General features: G+C 40.6%; 1 protein-coding gene across 5 annotated transcripts in view; it reads right to left on the reverse strand.

Moving 5' to 3' along the window:
- The window catches only part of ATP7B (ATPase copper transporting beta), a 40,400-nt gene that overhangs the window by 15,636 nt on the left and 2,230 nt on the right, over window positions 1-22,534 (reverse strand). For 3 of the 5 annotated variants that reach the window (XR_013180939.1, XM_077173721.1, XM_077173725.1), the window contains exons 1-10: window positions 15,535-16,078; window positions 7,448-8,675; window positions 5,689-5,916; window positions 4,432-4,595; window positions 3,441-3,602; window positions 1,925-2,001; window positions 1,391-1,565; window positions 619-852; window positions 339-430; window positions 92-219 (exon numbers count right to left, since the gene is read on the reverse strand). Coding sequence is in view for 4 of the 5 variants with exons in the window: in XM_077173721.1 (XP_077029836.1) it covers window positions 92-219; window positions 339-430; window positions 619-852; window positions 1,391-1,565; window positions 1,925-2,001; window positions 3,441-3,602; window positions 4,432-4,595; window positions 5,689-5,916; window positions 7,448-8,675; window positions 15,535-15,783 (2,737 nt within the window). In the remaining variant the exon portion in view is untranslated. Of the gene's footprint in view, window positions 1-91; window positions 220-338; window positions 431-618; window positions 853-1,390; window positions 1,566-1,924; window positions 2,002-3,440; window positions 3,603-4,431; window positions 4,596-5,688; window positions 5,917-7,447; window positions 8,676-15,534; window positions 16,079-22,534 lie in introns of those variants that run through there. The other 2 variants (XM_077173723.1, XM_077173722.1) reach the window with 2 other exon arrangements.

A 22,534-nucleotide genomic window follows, 5' to 3' on the forward strand; every position in this document is an offset into this window, starting at 1 on the left:
GACAGCAGTGTTTGGGTTGGGTCTGCTCTCTTTTCTTGTAATAAAGAGTTCCAGAAGATTTCACTTCTTTGTGTAAGATAAGGGAAGTTACCAGTAATGAGAGACTCATCTGCCATAGAACTGCCGTCAATGACCTTTCCATCCACTGGGAACTTTCCACCAGGAACAACTTTTATAATATCACCCCTTTGAACCAGTTCAACAGGTACTTGCTCCTCCCTGCAAAAGACACAAGCAGAACAGGCAGGTTACTTATGCTATCAGCTTTCAGGTTAACTGCATCAAGCCTAGTCTGTGACCCAGGCAGGCTGAAGGGATTTTGAATCATAAATACATACCTGACAATAGAGTGGCCAGGTCCAAGGGTCACCACAGTGGCTTCTGTGGCTTGAAGAGACATAAGCTTAGCAAGAGCTTCTGAGGTCTTGCCCTAAAAAACAGAGATTAATGCTTAAGATACACTGAGATATAGAAATCCTGATATGTAATTAACACAATGAGCTCTAAACAACCTTTCATGTTACAGACTACACCAGAAACAGCTGAATTCAAAATTCCTCTGAATAGTTTACCCTGCTCCTATCATAAATACACAACATTTGTGTGAAGATGAGTTACCTTGGCTATGTGTTCCAGCCATCTGCCGAGCGCAATGAACACAAACAACATGGGAGGAGTGTCGAAGAAAGTGACAGGGCTTTTCTCTGCCTTTTCAAGGATTGCTACTATCAGGATCACGCAGGAATACACATAAGCAATCGTCGTGGCCAGCACGATGAGCACATCCATATTGGCTGTCTTGTGCCTCAGGGACTTGTAAGCTTGCACGTAAAAATACCATCCACCAAGGAACTGTTGGTGTGAGCAGGGACAGACTCACATTGAGATCAGTAACCACAGAGTACATAATACTGCCCAGAGCAGAATTAAAACCATGCAGGACATGAGGGAAGGCATTGCTGACCCAAGCAAATTTGATACTGATACACCTTCAAGTCTACTAGGAGACTGACTCCATTGACCTCCTCTCATTCACACTTCCTGGTTCTCAAAACCAGCAAATATCATCCTTTTCCTCAGCAATGCAAAGTACACAAGTCATAGAAAATGAAAGGATTTACCTACAGCTAGACAATTAGTTTGCAGATCATCAGGCATCTCTTTATTTTAATATTACCTTCTCCACTTGTAACTATCTGATGCAACTTTGACAGGAGGAAGAGCTATGAATTGAATAAATACAAAAAGTGCCACTTTGTTCTGCTTAGGTGGTACAGACAAGAGGGCAGGCCTAATCCACTCAATCTTTCCATTTCTGTCTTTATCACATCAGATCACATAAATGGGAGATGAATAGAAAGCAAACCCCTAGGAAGCAGTATGGACATACCTGAACAAAAGTGCACAGGATAAAAAAGAGAAGATTCAAAATAGATAATCCAGGAATGAGGTTCTGTTCCAGGACCTTAGACCCATGGTCTTCACCATTGGGTATTTGCATATAAATCATTAAGACTACAACAGGGATACCAAATGCTAGGCTGTACAAGAAAGATTTCCTCCACCTGAAAGAGAAAAACTGTAAATACACAGGTTTTTTACACCCCACTCAGGCCCAGCTGTGCTGGTAGTGCAGGGCTGGGGTTATTAGCACTGTACTAACACACAGCTTTGGGATATTTGCAAAGATCCAGTATTTTGGAACAACTTCAGTGTCTGCAACATGTTTAACTGTATAGACTTCTTTAGTTAAAAACTAAAACTAATGAAAGCAATAAAAGTACTTGAACCAAATGGCGAATGGTAAAATTAAATATGCCTTACACAAGAATAATCTAATTAACTGGGAAGAGTGCTGGGGGGAGTAGAGTTACAAGATATGATCTAGACATGTTCTTTAGTGAGAGAGAAAATAAATACTTACTGCTGTATTTCCTTTTTATGACTCAGGTTATGTGCATTTGGATCTCTTTTAGCCACAGAAGCATGAAAGCCAATTTCCTTTTTATTGAAACAGAAGGAAAGATAAGTTAGTTTTGATGAAGCTAACCATATTACTTAAAACACATTTAAATTACACTACTTTTAGAAGAAATGTCAGAAAAGGACACTGTTCCATGTTTAATAAATTCCATCCATTTATTTACTTTTAGATTTTGCCGAAATGGGAGGATATTTCAGCCAGTAGCCAAAATTTGGACTGCAAAGGACTTCTGGTGCTTATACATGAACACAGTGTATAGATGCAGTAAGTGTCCAAGTTCTTAGGCATGGGGAGCCACTGAGAGGTGGAATTGTACTCCACTCCTCCTAAAGAAAAATATATGCCCTTTCACCCCCACTAGAATAATCAGGAGATATGGGACATACCACAAAGGAAGTTAAAATGCACAAGCCACTGGGAGCTTGACAACCTTGTGAGCAAGTCCCTAACACTACAGTTTAATAAATACACCTGAAGTTGAAAATTAAAGTGTCTAAAGTTAGTTTAAACCTGTAGGACAACAAACTGCAGGGCAAAGCAGCCCAGAAACAAATCCAAGCAAAAATCCAGTTTTGAGTCACTTGGGTGAGTTACTGCAGTAGAACCATGCCTCCTGCCCAAACACACAAAAACCCAAAGCACGCTTGCAAGAGCAATACACTTAAACTTCCTACCTGCATCATGAAATGCTTCTGTGACAAAATATACTTTAGAGAACTACTCTGCCAGCCTGAACAGTCTACTAGTTAACATCTTAATAACTGCAGCTGCATCAGTTTTGTGGTGTAGCAGCTCTTTTCTGAGTAAATTCTCTAGAGCATGGAAGGCAAACAGTCTCTGCTGTCCTCCTGACTACTCACTGCATGCACCTCATACAGTATGATCTCTCTTCTGGTGGGACAAAAAAGAAAAGGGTTTTGTCCACATCTCGACCTTCATAACAGTAGATTTTATGATCTGTGTGATTACTGGTAAACCAGGATTTTTTCATTTAATATCAGGCTGTATCACAAGCTGTTTCCATTCAAAAAGATGTAGGGACAGATGCAAGCGTGTACAGAGATATGTAATGCTTGTGGCATGAGCTGTGGCAAAACTTCTTTTACAGCCTTTGTCACTGTCAAGAGAAAGAAGTACTTTTTTTTCTAAATTAGCAACACTTCACTGAATTAACTGTGATTCTACACATAGAATTCCAAGAAATGAATATATGACACTTTTGCCAGGTAAAGATAAAAAAGTTTCATTTTGTAGTTTTTAGTGTGTGTTTTTAGAGTAACAGCTGGGGGGCCTATGCATTCCTGTGGAGCACAGCAGCCTCACCACAAGAGCATAAAAACATGGCAATAACTATGGCATCTACAAAATCAGTGAAACCTCTCAAATATCAGCTGCTTTATTTCCTTCTAAGCTTCACCATGTAATTGTCCATACATAAAAAATTTTCAAAGCCTACCTTGATTACTTTTATAATATCTCGAGGTCCAATAATTTCAGGATCAAACTGGATGTGAGCTTTGCTAGTTGCAAGTGCAACTGAGGCAGAGAATATGCCATTTGTTCTCATGAGTTTGGATTCAATATTGTGAACACAAGAAGCACAAGTCATCCCTGTAATCTAAAGAAAAGACAATTTTAGGTAGTTAGCAATCCCCCACATTCACCCAGTATTTGTGGGTGTACTTGAGACAAAGCCTCAGCATAAAGGTTTTAATGGTTTTATAGAACTGTCTTAAATGATACAAAGCTGAGAACATAACTACCCACTTTTATTACAAAATTGTGCAGACAGCAGATAAAGTCACAGCCATGTATTTGCATGGTAGCACTCAGGCATGCTATTAACTGTAAAAGTATAACTAATTTGGTTCTATCAAGATTGCCAGAGCCAAATTCTGCATGTGTAACTTCATCTCTCTTGAATTTTCCTGTGGCTTCAATAAGGCATGTTACCACTTTGTGATCTATTAACACAGCACCAGACTGATGTTCTCTGTCTTGCAGTAAATATCTGTCAGAGAATAAAAATTAGTATTTGAGGAATCCATCCTTCAATAAGAAATTTACTAATTTTACTGATTTTACCCAAAGCTCCTAGACCTCTAAACAAAGCCTTTAACATTAGCAATGCATATTTATTGACAAATTCTCAGTTACTCAGTCTGTACTAAAGTGCTTTAAAGGAAAACTTCTGTTTCATTTCTGATTGCTAAGAAAAGTCTAATCTGTACATAGAACTGTCACTTTTTATTTCAGTGCTTTTGGATAGGTCCTTCTAAGACAAGTTGATTTTGTCTTTTCAGCAATTATATTAAAAAAAAGTGTCACCAGCCAGAACTGAGCTGCTGAAGCCACAACTGCTCAAGCAAAGCTATTTGCAAGAAAATCAGTCTTCTAGACCCGACTTTTCCATAACAAACATGTAATTTCAAATACACATGACTTACAAGAAGCTCCACTTGCCCTTCTGTTTCTGCATTATTTTCCATGATGGTAGCTTCAAAACCCAAATTCTGGATCAGCTGTGCTATTTCAAGAGGCTGTATGAGTTCTGGCTTGTATTTTATCTCTGCTTTACCTGCCATCAGTGCTACTAACACTGAAACAATTCCTGCAGTGGCAATAACAAAAATATTAGATAATGTAGCTCCTTGGAGGGAAAGAAAAATAAAATATTACAAGGGACTGTCAGTGAGGACTGTAACAACTTAGAGGTATTATAAGCCTAATGATTTCTCTCTGCTTCCTTCTAGTGTTTTTCTCTAGTCACAACAGCAAAGTTTTTACAGAGACCCAGCCACACTGAGTCTCCCTCTAGCAATGAGAGGAATTGCAAGATTTACACAGGAAAGGAGGTGAGTTTTGCTGTGATCTAATGAGACAAAAAGGATGTTTGGAAGCAACCTTTACATCCACTGCAGAAAGATCTGCCCTAGATTATTGTAGTTTGAAACAAGCCCTGCAGCACAATGCTATACCTTTTTATTTTCCTATCCTTCACCCCTCCTTATTTTTTTAATAAATAAAAAGCCCACAGAAATCTACATTAAAATTGAAAATCAAAACATAAAGATCACAAGGCAAAAAAAAATTGGTTTGAAGAGCTAATGCTTATTTTGATTTCTAAATCAAGGCAGTGAGACCACCACTGGGAGACTGAGGAGCGAGTAATCAATAAGCAAAACTCCCCAAAGGCATGCTGACACAAATGAAATCAGACATTGCTAAGGCTCATCTGTTAATCTTCTACATGGCCAGAGGAAAGGCAGCCCCAGCCTGCAGACTTCCAGTAAACACCACTGTGCCTAAGCTCACCCTGGCAGTGGAGCCATACATTTGTTTGCACCTGCTTGTGTAAATATGCCCGAGCATGCCCGAGCTCTCAATGGCTCTGGAGGAGACGGATTGCTTTGTAAACCAACAAGGCCCTGAAAACTAAATGACAACCATTTCTTTGTTATTGTCTTCAGAGTTATTTGATTTTTTTATCACTTTACAACCTGCTACAAGTATGTTCATCATGTTTGCCCACCAGTGCAACAGGATAGTGAAACAGTGACATAGTTACATTAGCACTAAGAGCATTAAGTCCATTTAACTTCCAGATCTTGTATGACAGCCTCTTCTATTAATCTCATAGAACATATTTTCCATCCCATCATCCCTTATCATTAGACTCATTATAGGAATCTTTAATTTATTACCATCTTCTTTCTGCAAATTTCTTTCAATGGTAGACACACACGATGCACAGGTCATGCCTGTGATCTGCAAAACACACTTTTCTTCTGTGCCTCCACTGAGCTGGTTTGACCCATCAGGGTGAGGAAGAGCATCTGAGGAATTGCCTTGGTGAGGAGGCTCTGGAGCTCGAGGCTGCACAGCAGCTTTGCTGGCATCAGGCTGGCACCTGTGTTCTCCAGGGGCGGTGTCTTGAATAAATGCACAATACACTGAGCTATTCACGGTGTGACTGGATGATGCAAAAGTACAAACAAGTCACATTTATCAACCACACAAACACTCACAGTTGTTTGGAAGGTGACACAATAACCTTGGTCTATATATGGAAATAATAAAAGTTGTTACTATGCTTATAAAAATACATATTCACCAGGGCCACTTCCATGATCATCTAACTCTACAGAACTAGCTTTCCACATTCCTTCCAATTTCAATGCCTAGAGCTGTCAGCTACCTCCACTTGATAAAGATATATTGCTATCTAGAGGGTCCTTATCCAGCACAGAGAATGGAGTCCAGTCATACCCATTCTGCCATTGTTGCCATCTATGCAGGACTCATATCACTTCATCTCAAACAAGGAAAACAACAAGGTTCTCAACAGGCTTCTCTTTATGGCACAGCATTCACACTGCGAGTACTGCAAAATGAGTCTTGGAAGCACCCCATAGACCTGAACACAAACAGGCTCCTTGCAAACATTTTTATTCTTTGCCAGATATTGAACAGACACACAACAGCTCCAGCTGTGTTCACAAACTACCTCCCTTGGGTAGAGGTTTGTATAAAGGAGCAGGAATTGCTTCCAAACATGTTAAACACAGGGGGGTCCCTCCTTTTCCAGATGGAGTTGGAACTCTCCCACCAACAAATTATAAACGAAACAAATTATAATTAAACACCACATACAGGGCCCTCCTCATTTGTAGTAGTACCACAGATTCAGAGGGATTGGACCCATGAGAGAAGTGAATAGGATGTGGTTTTTTGTGATCAAACTACTTAATTTCAGGTAAACTGCATCAGGTATTTCAAAGCAAATATGTTTGGTTGAGGCAGGTGAAAATTGCCACATTCAAAATTTGCGAGAGAGGAGATTGTGCATCAAAACAACTTTTTAAACATTGAGCACATGTACAAAATGCATACACTGATGCAATTGAAATGCAAAAGCAGCTGTTCCCCCCAAAGAGTACCTGCATTTTGCCACTCACCTTGCTTAAAGCAAGGTTTAGTGACGTAAGGCAGGCAAAAATACTGAAGAAATAAAGTTCAAAGGCTAAAGACAGTAAAAAGAAGTTTTAGCTAGGTAAAAAGTGGTTTTAAATACTTCATGAAGTTTGTAAGTTTTAGTATTCTGGAACATAAATGTAAACATTTGGTTTGATAGATCTACTTAAAGCAGCCTGTAGACATAGGAGGAAGCCTACTTCAGGGGGTAAGGAGATGAGCTACTTGAAAGGCTTTGTACGTCAGGCTTTTTGGCTTCATAATGTAACTCAGCTCTTACACCCACTGCTGCAGTTATTAAGGGCCGAAATAAGGTGCCTTACAGCTGAAACCTCTCTCCCTTGCTAAATGAGGTCAGATCAGGCCAGGCATTCAGAAGAGACAATGTCAATGCGATGCTTTAAGGGTTTCTCTCCAGAAAGGAATCTCAATGCAGACCTTGCATGACCCACCCTGGCACGCTACCCACAGAAGAAAAGACACTATTACCTGTCAGCACAGAGGCATCAAATCCCATGTCTTCTATGGCAGCTCTTAACTCTTCTCCACTAGTGACAGTTGGATCATAGTGTATGGTCCCAGTACTGCCAGCTAGAGAAACTACTACATTCTTCACTCCCTGCCTCTGTGATACAGCCCCTTCTATGGACTGGACACAAGAATTGCAGGTCATGCCATCAATCTTAATAACAGCCACATGTGTCGTGCCTTGTGGTGGCTGTCTGATGACATTGTATGTGAAAGCACCTGAGGGAGATGCTGTTTTATTTGCTTCTGAACCACTAAGGAGGCTCACTTTAAAGTTTCCAGGTGGAAGGGATTCGATAGCTTGCTGGAAAGCTGACAGGGTGATTAAATCTGGGCTGTACTGTACCACAGCACATTTATGCTCCAAAGACACTTTAATACTTTTTATGCCAGGAAGATCTGATATATTTCCTTCGATGTTTCTGACACAGGACTTGCAGTGCATGCCCTCTATCTGTACAGTCACTGTTGCTGTGCTACCCATCTTGGGGACCAGTGGATCCAGCCCATCACTCCCAAAATTTGCGGGTGTCTCCCTGGGGTTTGCATTCTGCAAGCGCTGGAGATCAAGGGCACCCAGCTTCAAAGGGGCTGATTTACTTTTAATGGTGCAGTCGTACCCCAGGTCACTGATGTGTCTCTTGAGGTCATCAGGCTGAATGATGTAAGGATGGTAAGCAATAATTGCTTCTTGGTTATCAAGTGACACCTTGATTTTTGCCACACCGTGCAGTTTCCTAATCTTTCCTTCAATGTTGGTGACACAGGACTGGCATGTCATGCCTTCTACCCGAAGCTTAGCTACTGCTTCTTTCAAGCTTGGCAAATTTACAGTTGCTGTTGTCAACTTCTCTTCAGCTATGTTGGCGTCAAAGCCCATATCCAGAATTTCCTGGCAAATCTGTTCAGGGCTTATTTCCGACCGCCGATACTTGATAACAGCGTTGTTCTGTTCAAGGGAGACTTTAATTCTCAAAATGCCGTTCACCTTGGAAATTCGGCCTTCTATCGACTGCACACATGATTGGCAGGTCATTCCCACAATGTTGACTACCACAGTATGCTCTTGGGAAGGTGGAGAGGGCATGGTTTCAGAGCTTGCCTCATAGCCTATGTTGTCAAAAGCAAAATTATGCTTCATTGTAGGCTTCAGCTCACAACCAGGAGGAGAAACGATGTTGGACAAAGCCTAAGGAGAAAGTAGAAAAGTAAAAATAAATGCATGTATCCTCAGCCCTGTAAAAGCAAAAACAGTCTCCATATGCTCTCAAGCACATACTAGAAGTGCTCTCAAGTTAGTCTATATGGCCAAAACCCTTTCCAACATTATTTTACACTTTGAATATATTACCAGTGAGTTATGCCCATGATGATGAATCAGGCTTCTGACAGTCTCTTGAGCAGCAATTTAGAAAATACTGACTAGGGATATAAAAGCAGAATTGACTCAATATTCCTACCCCAACCAAGTAATTTAAAACTTGAGTTCTCTGCAGCCACAGGACACTTCCATCACATAGCCTGAGCTGCTCTTCAGAGCACACTGTCATTGGCACAGGGGGTCACAGTACAGAGTGTGCTGACTGCCTCTCCAAAAAGGTCATAAACTGGCCCAGTTTGGCCAACCTGCTATTTCCCAGGAGGAGTTCAAACCAAAACAAAGAAAACAAAAAAGACCAAGAAAACAGAATCATTACTTTTCCAGAAGCCTGAAACAAGTTGGTTGGCAGGAAGGGTCAGTTGCATGATATTTGAAGAGCTAAATGCATGCACATAAAGTCCTGGGCTCTCTGCATTTAATGTATAATCCTTTTAACTTGAAATCTGTATCTAACAAAGACCTTGAAAGACACAGAACTGTAAGTAGATATTTTCACTATGGTTTAATTTTATTTACCTACTTGTGAGGCACCTAGGACTATAAATTGTCCTACAGTAACTCACTGATTTCATCCAACACTGATTTTCAGGATGGCCAGTACTGAAATAGGCCAGCCAGACGTGGCCTCTCAGTCAGATCACAGCCTCTGCAATACTGGAACTCTACAGCTGAATGCACTCAATTCAACTGAAAATGAAATATTAAAAAAAAAAAATAGTGCCAATGCTTCTTACAGAACAAGTACTGAGAGCTCCAGTTGCTGGAGCCATGTGATGAGGAAGATTGAAAAGGGCAGGGACAAGTCCTAGATGGTCAGATTTCATGGAAAGAACATGAAAATTCATGTCCATGATTTAAGGCAACTTTAAATACTAGAGATCTAGATGAAAGCTACTAGGATAAAACTATTCTCTTGCCTGCAAAGCCTTGGGCTCTCTGACATTCAATAAAACAGCTGATGCTGGGCATTACTGCAGGGAGAGCCTGGAGAAGGGCCCACTGGATCACTCTCAGTATTGCAGATCCTGCTCCTGTGGCCCACAAGAAACCTTCTTTCTCAATACCACAGCATGGATGAGAAGCATTTAGGCTGCTTAGTCACACTAGACTGCATCCAGTTCATTTGATGCAGTATTCAAAATTCATTAACTTGATTTTATTTCACGCTTAGACAGCTTGGGAATAATGAGGTCTGGGGCCACATAACCGGCAAAAACTTAAGACAAAAAATTTGCTTTCAGAATTTTCTATATTGTATTTGTTAGAACAAGAGGAGGAATGAGCAAGTTCAACTCTTCAAGATTATGGTGCAGCCCCTCAACTATCCTGACAGCAAACTCTCTCTCCTGCTCCCCCTCTTCTGCTTGGCCTCATGGCTGCACTCCAGGGATGCTGGGGAAGAAGAGTCAGGAATATTTTAGACCTGGCATCCCCTTTTGCCTCCTCCTCCCATCAGCCTGGCAGCACCCAGGACATTGCTCTCCTTGCATTTCCCCTCCCATAAGTTAGTGAAATCCCCAGCATATAAGGAAATGTACCACAAGCACCTCCTTTCAAAACAAAGCATTAACAGTTAATCAGACTTCCCTGCGAAGGTGGTGCCCTGTTTAAGCACCACACAAAGACAACCAGGACACCCCCATTCTTGTGTCCTCCTATTGTTGTGACTTCCCACAATTAGAAATAATAACCAGGCCTTATGTAAGGGGAAAAAACCCTTCTGAAAACAGTCTCCCATCCACCTACATTTCAAACGTGGCCTAAACTCAAACTCGCATTGATTGTAAATTCTCCCGGTCACAGAAGATAAGAAGCGTTAGGTGAATATTGTCTGTCATCCCCTCTTCCCTGTCCCCAGTCCCTCAAGGACACTGCTCACTTATCAAAAACACCCAGTGCAATCTGTGTGGCAGTCACAGAAGCTCACCCTGTGTATGTACTTTGGCCTGCAGGACAAAGGTATTTTGCCTTCTGCATCCTTTGGTGAAACAGAGCACGAATGGAGGAGATGAGCATCTTCCACTCTCTGCTTCACCGCCCGTCTGGTCACCTCTTGCAGATGAAACTCTGGAACCATCACAGGCCTTATGTCCTCCACTGTGTTCCCTCCCCCTGCCATGCTCACTGTCTCAGTTTTCCAAGGTACACCGTGACATAAAAGTAATTCAAATTAATAGTGTAAAAAGATTAGAGGGTATTTCTCATTATCCAGTCTTTTGAAAAACATAAAAGCAAGGACTGATTTCACTATTTCAATGCATTGTAAGCCACAGAAACTTCAAAACTTGGACACTGTTTTTTGTTTTGCATAAAAAGCTATCCCAACATTCAGAAGAATTGGCAAAAATATTTTGTTTGCTACTTGTCGAAACCAGATGTTTATGATCTGCAGGAGAAAAATCCTTGCATGCAAATTTTTAAATGACAAGGAAAAAATAGAGACGGGATGTGGATATAAGAAAACTAAAAAGCTTCTTTCCCTTAAAAAAACCCACACAAGTAACAAAACATTGACGAATCTACCCCCAAAACCAAGAAATGTGCACAGGTACAAAGTATTTACAAAGCCTTTAGTACGTTTATAACAGATTTTAAAAAAATCCCAGAAACAGAATAGGCAGAAATACATACATGTGTGTATTTGCAAGAAGGGTGTTTCTACACCAGACAAGAGGAAAACAGCAGATTCATGTAAGGACACAAAGATGAGGCATACAGAAATGTGACCATAGTTTTCCTCAGGCATATGCTGGGTCTCAGAAAATGGTTTCCTCAAACCAGCTGACACCCACACATAAAATGGCATCTATGAGGCTGTATGGTAATTCAGAGACACTACCTGCAAGAGGATCAGAAAAGCAATCACCACCAAAAATGCCCAAAAAGGTGGTTGGGAGTCTCAGGCATTGCCCCTTCTGCTTTTTTCTGCCCAGAGAGAAATATGAACAAAATAATGGAAATGCATCTAACTACATCCAGAAGGGAATGTGTGAAAGAACTGGCTGTAGTTACTCTTTTGTCTCCACACCAACGGAGAATGGCTCACTTTTAAGGGCAGGTATACACCAAGTCTGTTTGCTCTACCAGCCTCATGCATATTTTTACAGTATCCGTGTGAAGAATATACAAATAATTACATGTGAAATGATGCCAATTCTTTCCCTCCTTTGTTCTGCATGTAAAAGTTAGAACTGAAAGCGCACAGCAGAGCGAGTCTCTACTCTGAAAGCTAAGAAACCTGACACGAAGTAATGAAGCTCATATGACCAATACAAAAAAATTGAAGAAATCTGAGAAATCATTGACAAAGAATCAGTAGTAGATGGAGACAGCTTTAAAGAAAGCACAAGTACTGGCTGGAAAACACTTGCATCAACAGGAGAAGCTCTGAACCAGAACCAAGATGAGTAGCAAATGTGCAGGAGTGTGGCACCTGAAGCCCAAGTCCCAGTATGAGGATTTCAAAGCAAGAAACAAGGCATGAAGAACAACCCTTCATATCCCAGACAGGAGCTGTAGTACTCATGCCTGTCCTGGGCCAAAGCAGGGCTTGGGAACAGCTGGAAGAGGCAGAAGCTCATGCTCTCCTTTCGCACTCCCTCCAGACAGCAGGAAGATCATCCAAAAGGAATATGCCCTGGGGATGAACTAACTTTTTGTGAGAGCATGGAGGTGGAGCAGGGCAGGGAGATACTGCTGGATTGGAAGCACCAAGTCTCGAGGCCTGGTTTGGCACAGAGCTCATGGCATCACAGCATCCAGAGTTCATGGCAGGTTCATTTGGGAGAGGTAGTCCTAGCCCATGGTCTGTATGGCTGGTGGGGCAAACCCACCCCATTGAGGGCTGCCCTTAGAGGCATCATGCTGACCCATGGTACCCCAAAAAAGGCTCCTTCTTTTGGATATTCCCATTCAAAAATGCAAAGGCTGAGAGTTCAAGCAGTGAAGGGATACATAATAAATCTGAGAAAAACAACTGAACTCAGAAAAAAACCAAAGACATGGAAACCATGGCACTAAGACCCCCACACATGCACGCATGGTGACCCATGTCTTGAGAATGGATGCAACACCATGCCTGTCAACTCAAGGAAGGTTTGTGCCTTCCTTGGCTGTGAAACCACCAGCCACCCCTGGCTGAGTCCCCATGCTGCCTCCATTGCTGTGTTTCATGGTCACCTTGTGGGGTGGCCTGTCACCAGGAAAGCCATCCCTCTACCCATTTCCCTTTCCCAAGAGGTGCAGCCAACTCCAAAATGCCAGTATAACATTCCTGGCCTCTGCAGCACGAGGTTGAGGTTGTGACAGACCCACTCCACAGCTCCCTGAGCATCACCCACACCAAGATCCAGCACAGCACTGCTCCTCTCAGCTCATCCAGCAAGGTTCTCCCCCCTTCTCTAGCACTGCTCTCCTGCCCTCCTTTGCCTGGCCTGCAGGGATAGCAACTTTCACATCCTAAAACTCAAGCGCCAGGCTCCTCAAAGTGATGCCAGGCAATCAGCGGGGAGGAGATGGGGCCTGGCCCACTCAGCACCTCCCCCTCTGCCTCTCCCTGCCTGCTCATCCACAAATGCTGGAGGTCACTGCACCTCTCATCCACTATGTCCTGAAGTTTTGGGCTGCTCTTTTCCCTGTACCTCTGTGGGCTGAAATCAATTATTGCCCTCTTACCTTTGAGCGCACAACTGCTGAAGAATTATCTTATCTGTGTTTTACCTTCCCTACTTCCTTCTTTCCCAAACTGCCTGATTCATGGCTTTGGATTCAGGCAGCGGCAGCACACAACTGAAAAGCCACACACTAATAATTAAACGCTTCAGAAGTTTCCCAGTTTATTATAGGCAGACAGTGAACAACAAAATGAGGGCAGAGAAGCCACAAAAACATCAAAGGTCACGAGTCTTCAATTTTTTGCCAGTAACAGCAGCACTCTGGCACACAGAGTAGCCAGAAATTCAATCTTTATCCTCCTTAACATTTTTCAGTGCATCTCGTTTCAGAGCATATTGTTTAAATGTATTAGATCATAACCATTGTTCTTTCCCCCCTCATCTCCCAAATGAAGATTAACAAATGTCAGTAGCTACTATATCCAGTAGTACTGTATCCATTTAAGACTCAGGAACTGTTTGAAAAATAACAAATTGTGTTGTAAGTAGTTACTTACAAACAGTTCCTGAGTCTTAAATGAGGATAAAAACACCTTCTAAACCTGAATATCAAGATTCAATGAGATTATTACTACAAAGCAGACTTTATAAAGCTTTTGTTTACAAAATACTAACTTGATTTACTAACGCTTCTGCCAAGGGACTGCTATTTCCCACCTGGGATCAGGCTTCTCCAACAGTACAAATGATAGGGAAAGATTTAGGCAGCTGAAGCCAGTCTTACTGAAATGACACCTACACTGTAGTCAACAAACTTCAGAGACCATAACAGCACTTTTAAATTAAAGGGAGCTGTGTAAACCAAGTTTGGTTAATGGGAAAGGGGGAAAGCTTGATGTAAACGAAATGTTTCTAATTTAGAATTAAAACAAGACAAACTTCTTTGTGATGTTCTTCACAGCACCAGTACAAGCAGCATATATACCCCAGTAAACTGAATACAGAGAAGAGATCTTTTGGTAGAACAAAGTCATTTATGTCATGACTGTTTTCTAGCAAACATTTAGAATACAAGAAGTAACTCGAGGCAGAAAAAGCCTTCAGGTACATTTGGTCTCTTCGGGCTGTTATTTCATTCCAGTCTGACACTATTTGAACCATTGTAAGCATACCCAGTTTCAAAGAACATGAACACACAGAATCACAGAACATTCTGAACTGGAAGGGACCCACAAGGATCATCAAGTCCAATTCTTCAGCAAATGGCTCATACAGGAAGCAAACCTACCACCTTGGCATTATTAGTACTATGCTCCAACCAACTGAGCTTTGTTCTGAGAGTTTATTTTCCTTAAATATTCACAATATTCACTGATCCAAACTACATTAATCCAGTGTACATACATTTTAAACAGCAAAACTCTTTTAAAAGAATAAACCTCATCATGTTTCTTTCACCATTCATCTTTCTAAGTCTCTTCACCACAGCACTTAATCTCCAAAAGTACCACAGTTATATACAACGTTGAATTTTTTTTAAAAGTTGCAAGATGTATTTATCAAGCACTTCACTAGCACCCATGTACTAGATATAAATAACTACTTACCTACAATAAGGACTTTTTAATGTTTCTGCAATTTCTGTTACTCCAGATTAGTATGAGCTTCTTCAAACTACTGGAGCAATAGGAGTTCAAAAGGAGAAATACTATTATGTTTCCTTCCTAGGAATCACCACTCTGTATTATTAGAGGTGGAGCTAAAACAATGCTCATTATGCTCTAGAGCATAAGTCATCATTAACAACTCCTTTCAAAGATTATTTTCAGAGGATCCCCAGAGGACTTTGCATTTGTACTGCTTGTTATGGGGCTGGCATCAATGCTGGGGATCGAGACAATTTAGATAAAGAAGGTTTACCCTCCTTTAATATACAACCCATGTCCAACACGCTTTGTTTTAAATTCACCAGTTCAGAAACACCACTTCCCTCCCAACATGCACACAAACAAACACACACACACACACACACACACAGACACACACACACTGACCTGCCTTTCATCTGTATTGACTTCTGTCATTCCCATGGAGTAACTCTGCAAAAGTTTCTCTTCTTTCTGCAAGTTACTGCTTGCTTTTACCGGAGATGCCGTCTTGGACTTTTCACCAATAATCAGTAGTTCAGGCACATCACGAGCTGCCTGCTGCTTACGAATAGACACCAAGGATATGTTTCTGTCGTTTAAAGTAGCTAAGTAGGACAGTTCCCTTTTCATTTTATTGTCCAGTTTTCTCTCCATTATTTTTCTGGGCTTTAAATATTGCAATGCCAAAAAAAAGTTTCACGAGAGCAGTTATTTGTTGTCCTCCAAGCCACGCTTCTTTCAGCTACATTTACAACAGCTTGAAGAGTTCTGCCCATCTAATCCATGTGCTTATTAGGCATTCATCAGGAAATCCCAGATGCAACCTGTGATCCTTATGTAGGCTGCTTGCTGCACTCAGCTACCTGCTCTCCCTGCCAGTTCAAATGTTTCCCACCAATCGGCATCCCTCGTGCCTTCCCAGCTGCGTCCGGCACTGCTGATCTCTGCACACGGCATTGCAGCAGGCTCAGCCAAGGCTGCCTTTCACAAGCTGCTCAAACATGACCTGTGAGCAGCAGCCAGCGTGTAACCAGCCCACACAGACAGGCATCCTTGTGGCCATGTGCACAATCACAGCTCCCACACAGGGAAAACACTGTTCCAGTTCCTCCTTCTGTGAAATTATCGGGGGTTTCTTGGATAAAATGAAGTCCCTTCTAACACAGAAAACATGCCCACGATTACCTAATTAGATAAGGCTCCTAGACCAAAGGTCTTTCATTAATTCAGGGCACAAGAACATTCATTCTTTGTACCAAGAGGGAAAACAAAAGAGTGAGTACAATATTTACACTTTCTAAAATGTGCCTCTTCACCATCAGCAAGCTTTACTAAAAGCCAATGAACCAAACAAAATTAAATGAGCAATTAATGCCAGAAAGGCAAGAAATAAACTATATTCTCCTTAAATTCTCTGGGCAACAGCAGGAACATCTAATTTAGACAGCCAGGCACACAAAAGGTACCACCACTGGAAGTGCCTTGAGCCAAGCCAAACATATTTCTCTGGGATTGCCCAGAGCAAATTCACAGCACAATGGTAATGCAGTAAGGGGGATCTCCTGTTCCCAGGTCCACAGTAGCACAGTCCACTTCTGAAGGCACTGCTGAACAGGGCCATGCATTTATGCATTTATAAGATTTATAAAATATAACAGATGTTATTATTTATTTATTAGCAATTTCCACCCTCCCTGCCTACGCAGTGACATCACTGCACATGCAAGCCGTAAAGTAATTGTTTTAGATTTAATCAGAATCTCTTGGAATTGCTGGAAAAAGTAACCATTTTACTCCTATGCATAGGTTAGCACACAGGGTCAAAACCTTCGCATATCTCAGTCGTGTCATGAAAACCTGAATGGACAGACACTCCACCTGACAAGAGAATTAGTATAATATTTATAATTTCTATAATGTGCCTCTTTACCATCAGCTAGCTTTACCAAAAACCAATGACAGGACAAATTCAGATTCTTCTTACTTCCGAAGGCAGAGATACGTCCCTCACACCCCTGTCACACAGAGACTGGTCCAGAAAGCCACCATGCAGGACATAAGCATCCTAGCTTCTCTCCCTGTCATAACTTCCCCACAACTATGGATCCTCAGTTCTTGGGAAAAGAAGGTCTTCTGCCAGGGAAGTGAAACTCCAAATACTACTGCACTATTCTGCATCATTGTCTTAATATAAAGAAATAAGTGATACTACTAAACTTTTTTAAAGGTCTATTTTGAAAACATTTTAAGAAATGGCCCTTCTGAAGAGAATTACTACAAAGTGTCTGTGTTCTGCATTTATCAAATCAATTAGAGCCACATCTGATTTCAGTTCAAACACTTTACTGAAAAAGAAAATTGTGCTAAAGGTGAAATAATTTCAGGAATTACTGATTTTTACTGGTTTTGAAATAAGCAATTGAAAATTATACAATTTGACTTATATGAAAAATTTCAGTAAAACATGTTTAAATACCACAGCTAAGTCTACATACTAAATACATATATAAAGTTAAAAACTAATATTCATCCTTCTGAAACAAAACAGGCCTCCCTTCCCAAATCAAAGATATTCAGAAAGTCAGCTCTGTGTTCTAATTCCAAACAATGGCAATTTCAAATTCTTGATTTTCTAAGGGAACAGGAACTCCAGTTTCTGATCCTCAATAAAGCATATATTTGATCCGCTCATCTCTGACAGTATCTTTGCTATTAAAAATATCCCAAACCCTACTGAGCATGTTTCTGCAGGTTACTAATATGCAAAAATACACCACGATGAAAAGGAATGTAAAAACAACTTAGGGTTTTTTTTTTTCTTCATTTAAGGTTCAACAGCAGAGTTCAGCTTAGACTGACAGAATAACAAGATGTTGAATAAGTATCTTCTGTCCAATTCCCTTCAATCACCATTTCTTTCCCCCCCCCACCCCCCCACCCCAACTTCTGAGCAGCCCTAAGATAAAAAGCTGTTTCTTTCTAATAGCATGGAGAGAAATTCATGCTTAGTGCCCCACAGCCCCTTTGCCTTCAGCAGAGTCCTGAATACTGATTTGGAGATAGAGAAGAAACACATGAAGTTGTGCTTTGAGCACATTCAGTTTACAAGATATTTATCCACATTAAAAAAAAGGATTTGGCTGGGGGAAAAAAAAAGCTTGCTATAGTACTTCAGGCTAAAGGAACTTAGGATAAATTTTAACCACTTTAAGTACCTAATTTAGCTGTGGGCTGGAGCAGAGCAGGGGCAAAAGAAACCTGTGCAGCTGACAGAGTCTTGAGCAGCTCTTGGAGAAGAGGCACCAGTCACAAAGCAGAAACCACTGAAAATCTTTTAACGCTAAGTGGTTCCTATTTACATTAATACACATGACTGAAAGCTCAGAGGTTCTGCCCCAGCTCAATCACTGCACAATTCTCTTACAGTTCAAGGGATGCTTTAGGAAGGGGTCCAATACTGGCATCTCAAGGCTGGCAACATCTGCCAGGGAAGTGAGGCAGATGCCTGGAATTAACCTCTGCAACTGGCTGCTGCTGCTGCACTCCAACAGACTGCTACTGGTTTCCAAATTATTTTCTCCATTCTATCTCAATTAATTGCCCCTTTAGAGTCTAAGCTAATTGTGTCAACTGCAGAGTGAGGATGAGCATTTTACTTTAGGCTGAAATAGGAAAGGCAATATTGCCCTTCTCATCTGATAGCAGTATCACTCTGATTTAAGGCTGGACATGGCAGCGCTTAGGATTTTCACCAGGAGGAATCATTCTGGCTTGGTAGTATGAAATTCAGATGGCAAATAGAAAACATGCCTGCTGCCTCACAGCTTTCTGCTAGTGTTTGGCAATGGTGTTTGCATTTTCAAGTCAGAAAACACACGACATTCCAAGAAAATTAAATCCCTTTGATTTAAAGGTTCAAAGCTGATCAAATATGGATTTTCCCATTTATTTTACCTGCATTATCAGCCTACGTGATAAACATGCAAGAACAATGTGTTCTCATATAAATTTTTTTTCCCAGGTGCATTCATCCTTGGCTTTACAGGATACCCTGGCCTGCATCTAATCCCTCTGCTTCTGTAACCAAAGAAAGCATCGTAAATAGTCTTAACAATGCCTTGAAAGATGAGATGCTTGGGTTGAAGGAAAAAAATGGGGACTGGGAGATTAGAGGATCATATTTCTTTAATCTGTGTGGGGAAAAAGAATAAAAAACAAAGGTCAGTGAGAAGGAGCACGTGTTGGCTGTAGTTCACCAGGCACAAAGTGCTGCACACCTTAGGAGCAGAAACATTGAAGGAGCTTGATGTATCACTCTAAGAGAGGCACGAAACAAAGGGTGGAGCAGCACAGAAGTGTTGTGGTCATTCCCTGTTTAAGACAGTGCAGCTAACAGGAACTAAGCCACAGGAATGACCCAAATAGTGAGCAAAAGCTGACCTTTGCTTCACTAACTCAAAATACATATTACTTTTCATGCCTCTGCACATGCTAACAGACTAAAACCTGCAAATTCCTTAAACATGGAATGACAACTCTAATTTTTCCCTTTTTCCCCTCCCTCAAAGAAAACAATATAGATATAGCTTAAGTGGGGCAGGAGGTTAAAGGAGACTGCACCTTTGTGAATGCCTAAGAAGTAGAATTCAAACACTCAGCTATACTGAGTCCTTCTTTGGGAAATTTAAAAAGCAATCTTGTATTTGTGATCATACTTTAGCCTGAAAGAGCCATCTCGCAATTTATTGTCTTTGTCACCAGCTGTATTATTCATATTTTGTGTATTCACACATGCTTCTCAGACGGTGTATTTATCACCAGCAATCCAGTAAAATCTGCATTTCTGTTGCTCAATAAATGACACTATCTTGTACTTGGCCATGAGAGTTATTGAATGTCACCAGACTTCAGATCTGGCTGCAAAAGCTCATTGGGCACAACCAGACTTAGGGTGAATTGCACTGTTTGTGCATCTGTAACCACAATGCTTCTCACTGAGCACACCTGGACTTGCAAAGCCACATTGGCTCTGCATTTCTGATCCTTAGAGCTGAATTGGCTGTCACTCAGCTGTCCCAAGTCCCCTCTCCAGCTGAGATCCAGCCGGACTGAAAGGGGGTTATTTTGTGCCAGATCTCCTTCCTCCCCAACAGAAAAGTTAGCCTTACTCTTAAGGCAACAATCCATCAGACAGACAAGAGGAACCAGTTCAGTTATGTGCACTTCATGTCAGTGTAAAAGGGATGTATTGCTATTAATACATCACCCTCAAAATCCAGTCTGCCTTTGAATGTTAATCATTTTCCTGCTCTCCTCTTCAGACATCATTTTAAACCACCAAAATACAGTCATGCAATCATCACAAAATTCAATCATACAATTATCACCAAAATACAATGAAACATACAAACAATGATACGAGGCTAAATCACAAGTTATTTCGTATTTGACAGTATTTTGAGTTATTCCTAATTTGTCTTCAGGATGCAGTCAGCTAAAATATTTGAATTCCTCCCCCCTTTCCCAGTCTTAGCAGAGTTAGATTGTATTTGGTTTTAACATATACAATTCAACTGCAGGAAATGGAGCATTCAGTTAAAAAAAAAAAAAAAGGAAGAAGGGGGAAGTAAAGTAAAAATTTATAGTAATATCACAAACAACAGTGCTGGCAACTCACAGGTATCAACAAATTGCTTAAACATTGCTTGAGAGTGAACCTGGGAAAAACCCAGCCCTTGTGTGAAACAACTATTTCTCCTCTGTCAGGGCCCTCTTTATATGAAAAGGGAACTAGTTAGTGAAGGTATCCACTTTCTCTTCAAACAAATCCCTGTGCTTGCTCCACAATCATTTTTCAGTCGTACTAACCAACTCAAGCCTCCCATTTCCCCCATGAATCAATCAGTCACACCTGAAAGTTCAGTGGAAGCTCAGTCATATTCAGAACTATGTCCTTTTTTCTCCTAACTGACATACTTCTTACTGAACACAAAAAAAGGGCCATACCTCATTTTTATTGAAGAAGCAACAAAACTGTCTTTTACCTACATTTGCACCTAGTTTTGAGCCACAAAATCAGAAAGAACTCTTTGGCCACAGTCATAAGAAAACTGGTAGCAACCAGATACACAAGTGTTTGTATAGCATAAATGGTAGAGATATTTCTTTTAACAGATGAAGAAGCATGATCATTATTTCTCACATTACAAGGAAAAAAGGAAACTACAGAAATCTGAAAATAGAAGGAAACAAATTCCTACCTGCTATGATTAAAATTGCTTAAGAGTTGATGACCTAATTTCAAATCAAATATGCTCAGACTTTGGCTTCAGTTTTTCAGGAAGTAGACTCAATCTCCAAATATTTAAAAAAGGTTTGTTTGCTCGAAACCAGCAAAACTCAAAGAAGTCCTTGTAACAGGGCCCCAAAACGTGTACTGATCTTTTCCATTCCACAGCCCTTCGTATGATCGCAAATTGTGTGGACTTGGTACTTTGTCTGCTTTTAGAAGTGTTGGTTTCATTATGATAATTTCTGTTATCTGTTTATACCACAGAAATTTGTTTTCAAGACCTGGAAACCATAAGGCTGATCTTATTATCACACAAAAAGGCACACCTTTTGGGTCAAGGTTTAAGTGCAAAGAACAATTGCAATCTGCATGAATTAATTGGAGTCAAGATTTCCACTACTGCTTATGTACCAAGCAGTTTAAGAAGGCTGGCAGAACTTGTCAGGCAGTGCCACAACAAACCCGGGATTTTTACTTCTGTGTTTCCAACTTAATTTTTTGATCTTGTCCATGATTTGCTCTTGTTCAAAGCTGGTTTTGTCTCGAGAAGTTTGTGCAAAAGCCTTTTAGAATTCTATGCAGAGAAAAGGGACCTGCACTTTACCCATTCTATCTGAATATTTAAAATACAACTTGAGAATGAGTAATATTACAAAAGTAACTATTTTAAAAGGCTAATTTGAGAAATCAGAAAGAGCTATTTTAGTCGTAAAATTGTTTACTTGTAAACTAATATTTGCTGGCCACATTTATAAATAAGAAATAATTAGTGCTACTTCTGCATAAAATTTGTAAATAAATTTCTCAGTATTTGTTGTAGTATTTAAAAAATATCTCCTACACTTACTTTGATTCTATAAAGTGATAAGTCTCTGAATTGTGATTTAAGTAAATAAGAGGATTGATTTTTTTAATTATTATTTTTTTCCCAAAGTAAGCAGCCATTCACCCTGTAGCAGGCAAACTAATACAATGCGGCACCTGGGACTATGTAAACAGCATAAAGCACATCATATTTGTAAACTATACCAAAAAAGAAAAGAAAGGAAAAAAAAAAAACAAAACAAAACACAAACCCAGAAACTGGTAACTCTGATTTAAGCTTGTATTTCA

This window comes from Agelaius phoeniceus, chromosome 2, assembly GCF_051311805.1.
Source record: "Agelaius phoeniceus isolate bAgePho1 chromosome 2, bAgePho1.hap1, whole genome shotgun sequence".
NCBI classification, from domain to species: Eukaryota; Metazoa; Chordata; class Aves; order Passeriformes; family Icteridae; genus Agelaius; species Agelaius phoeniceus.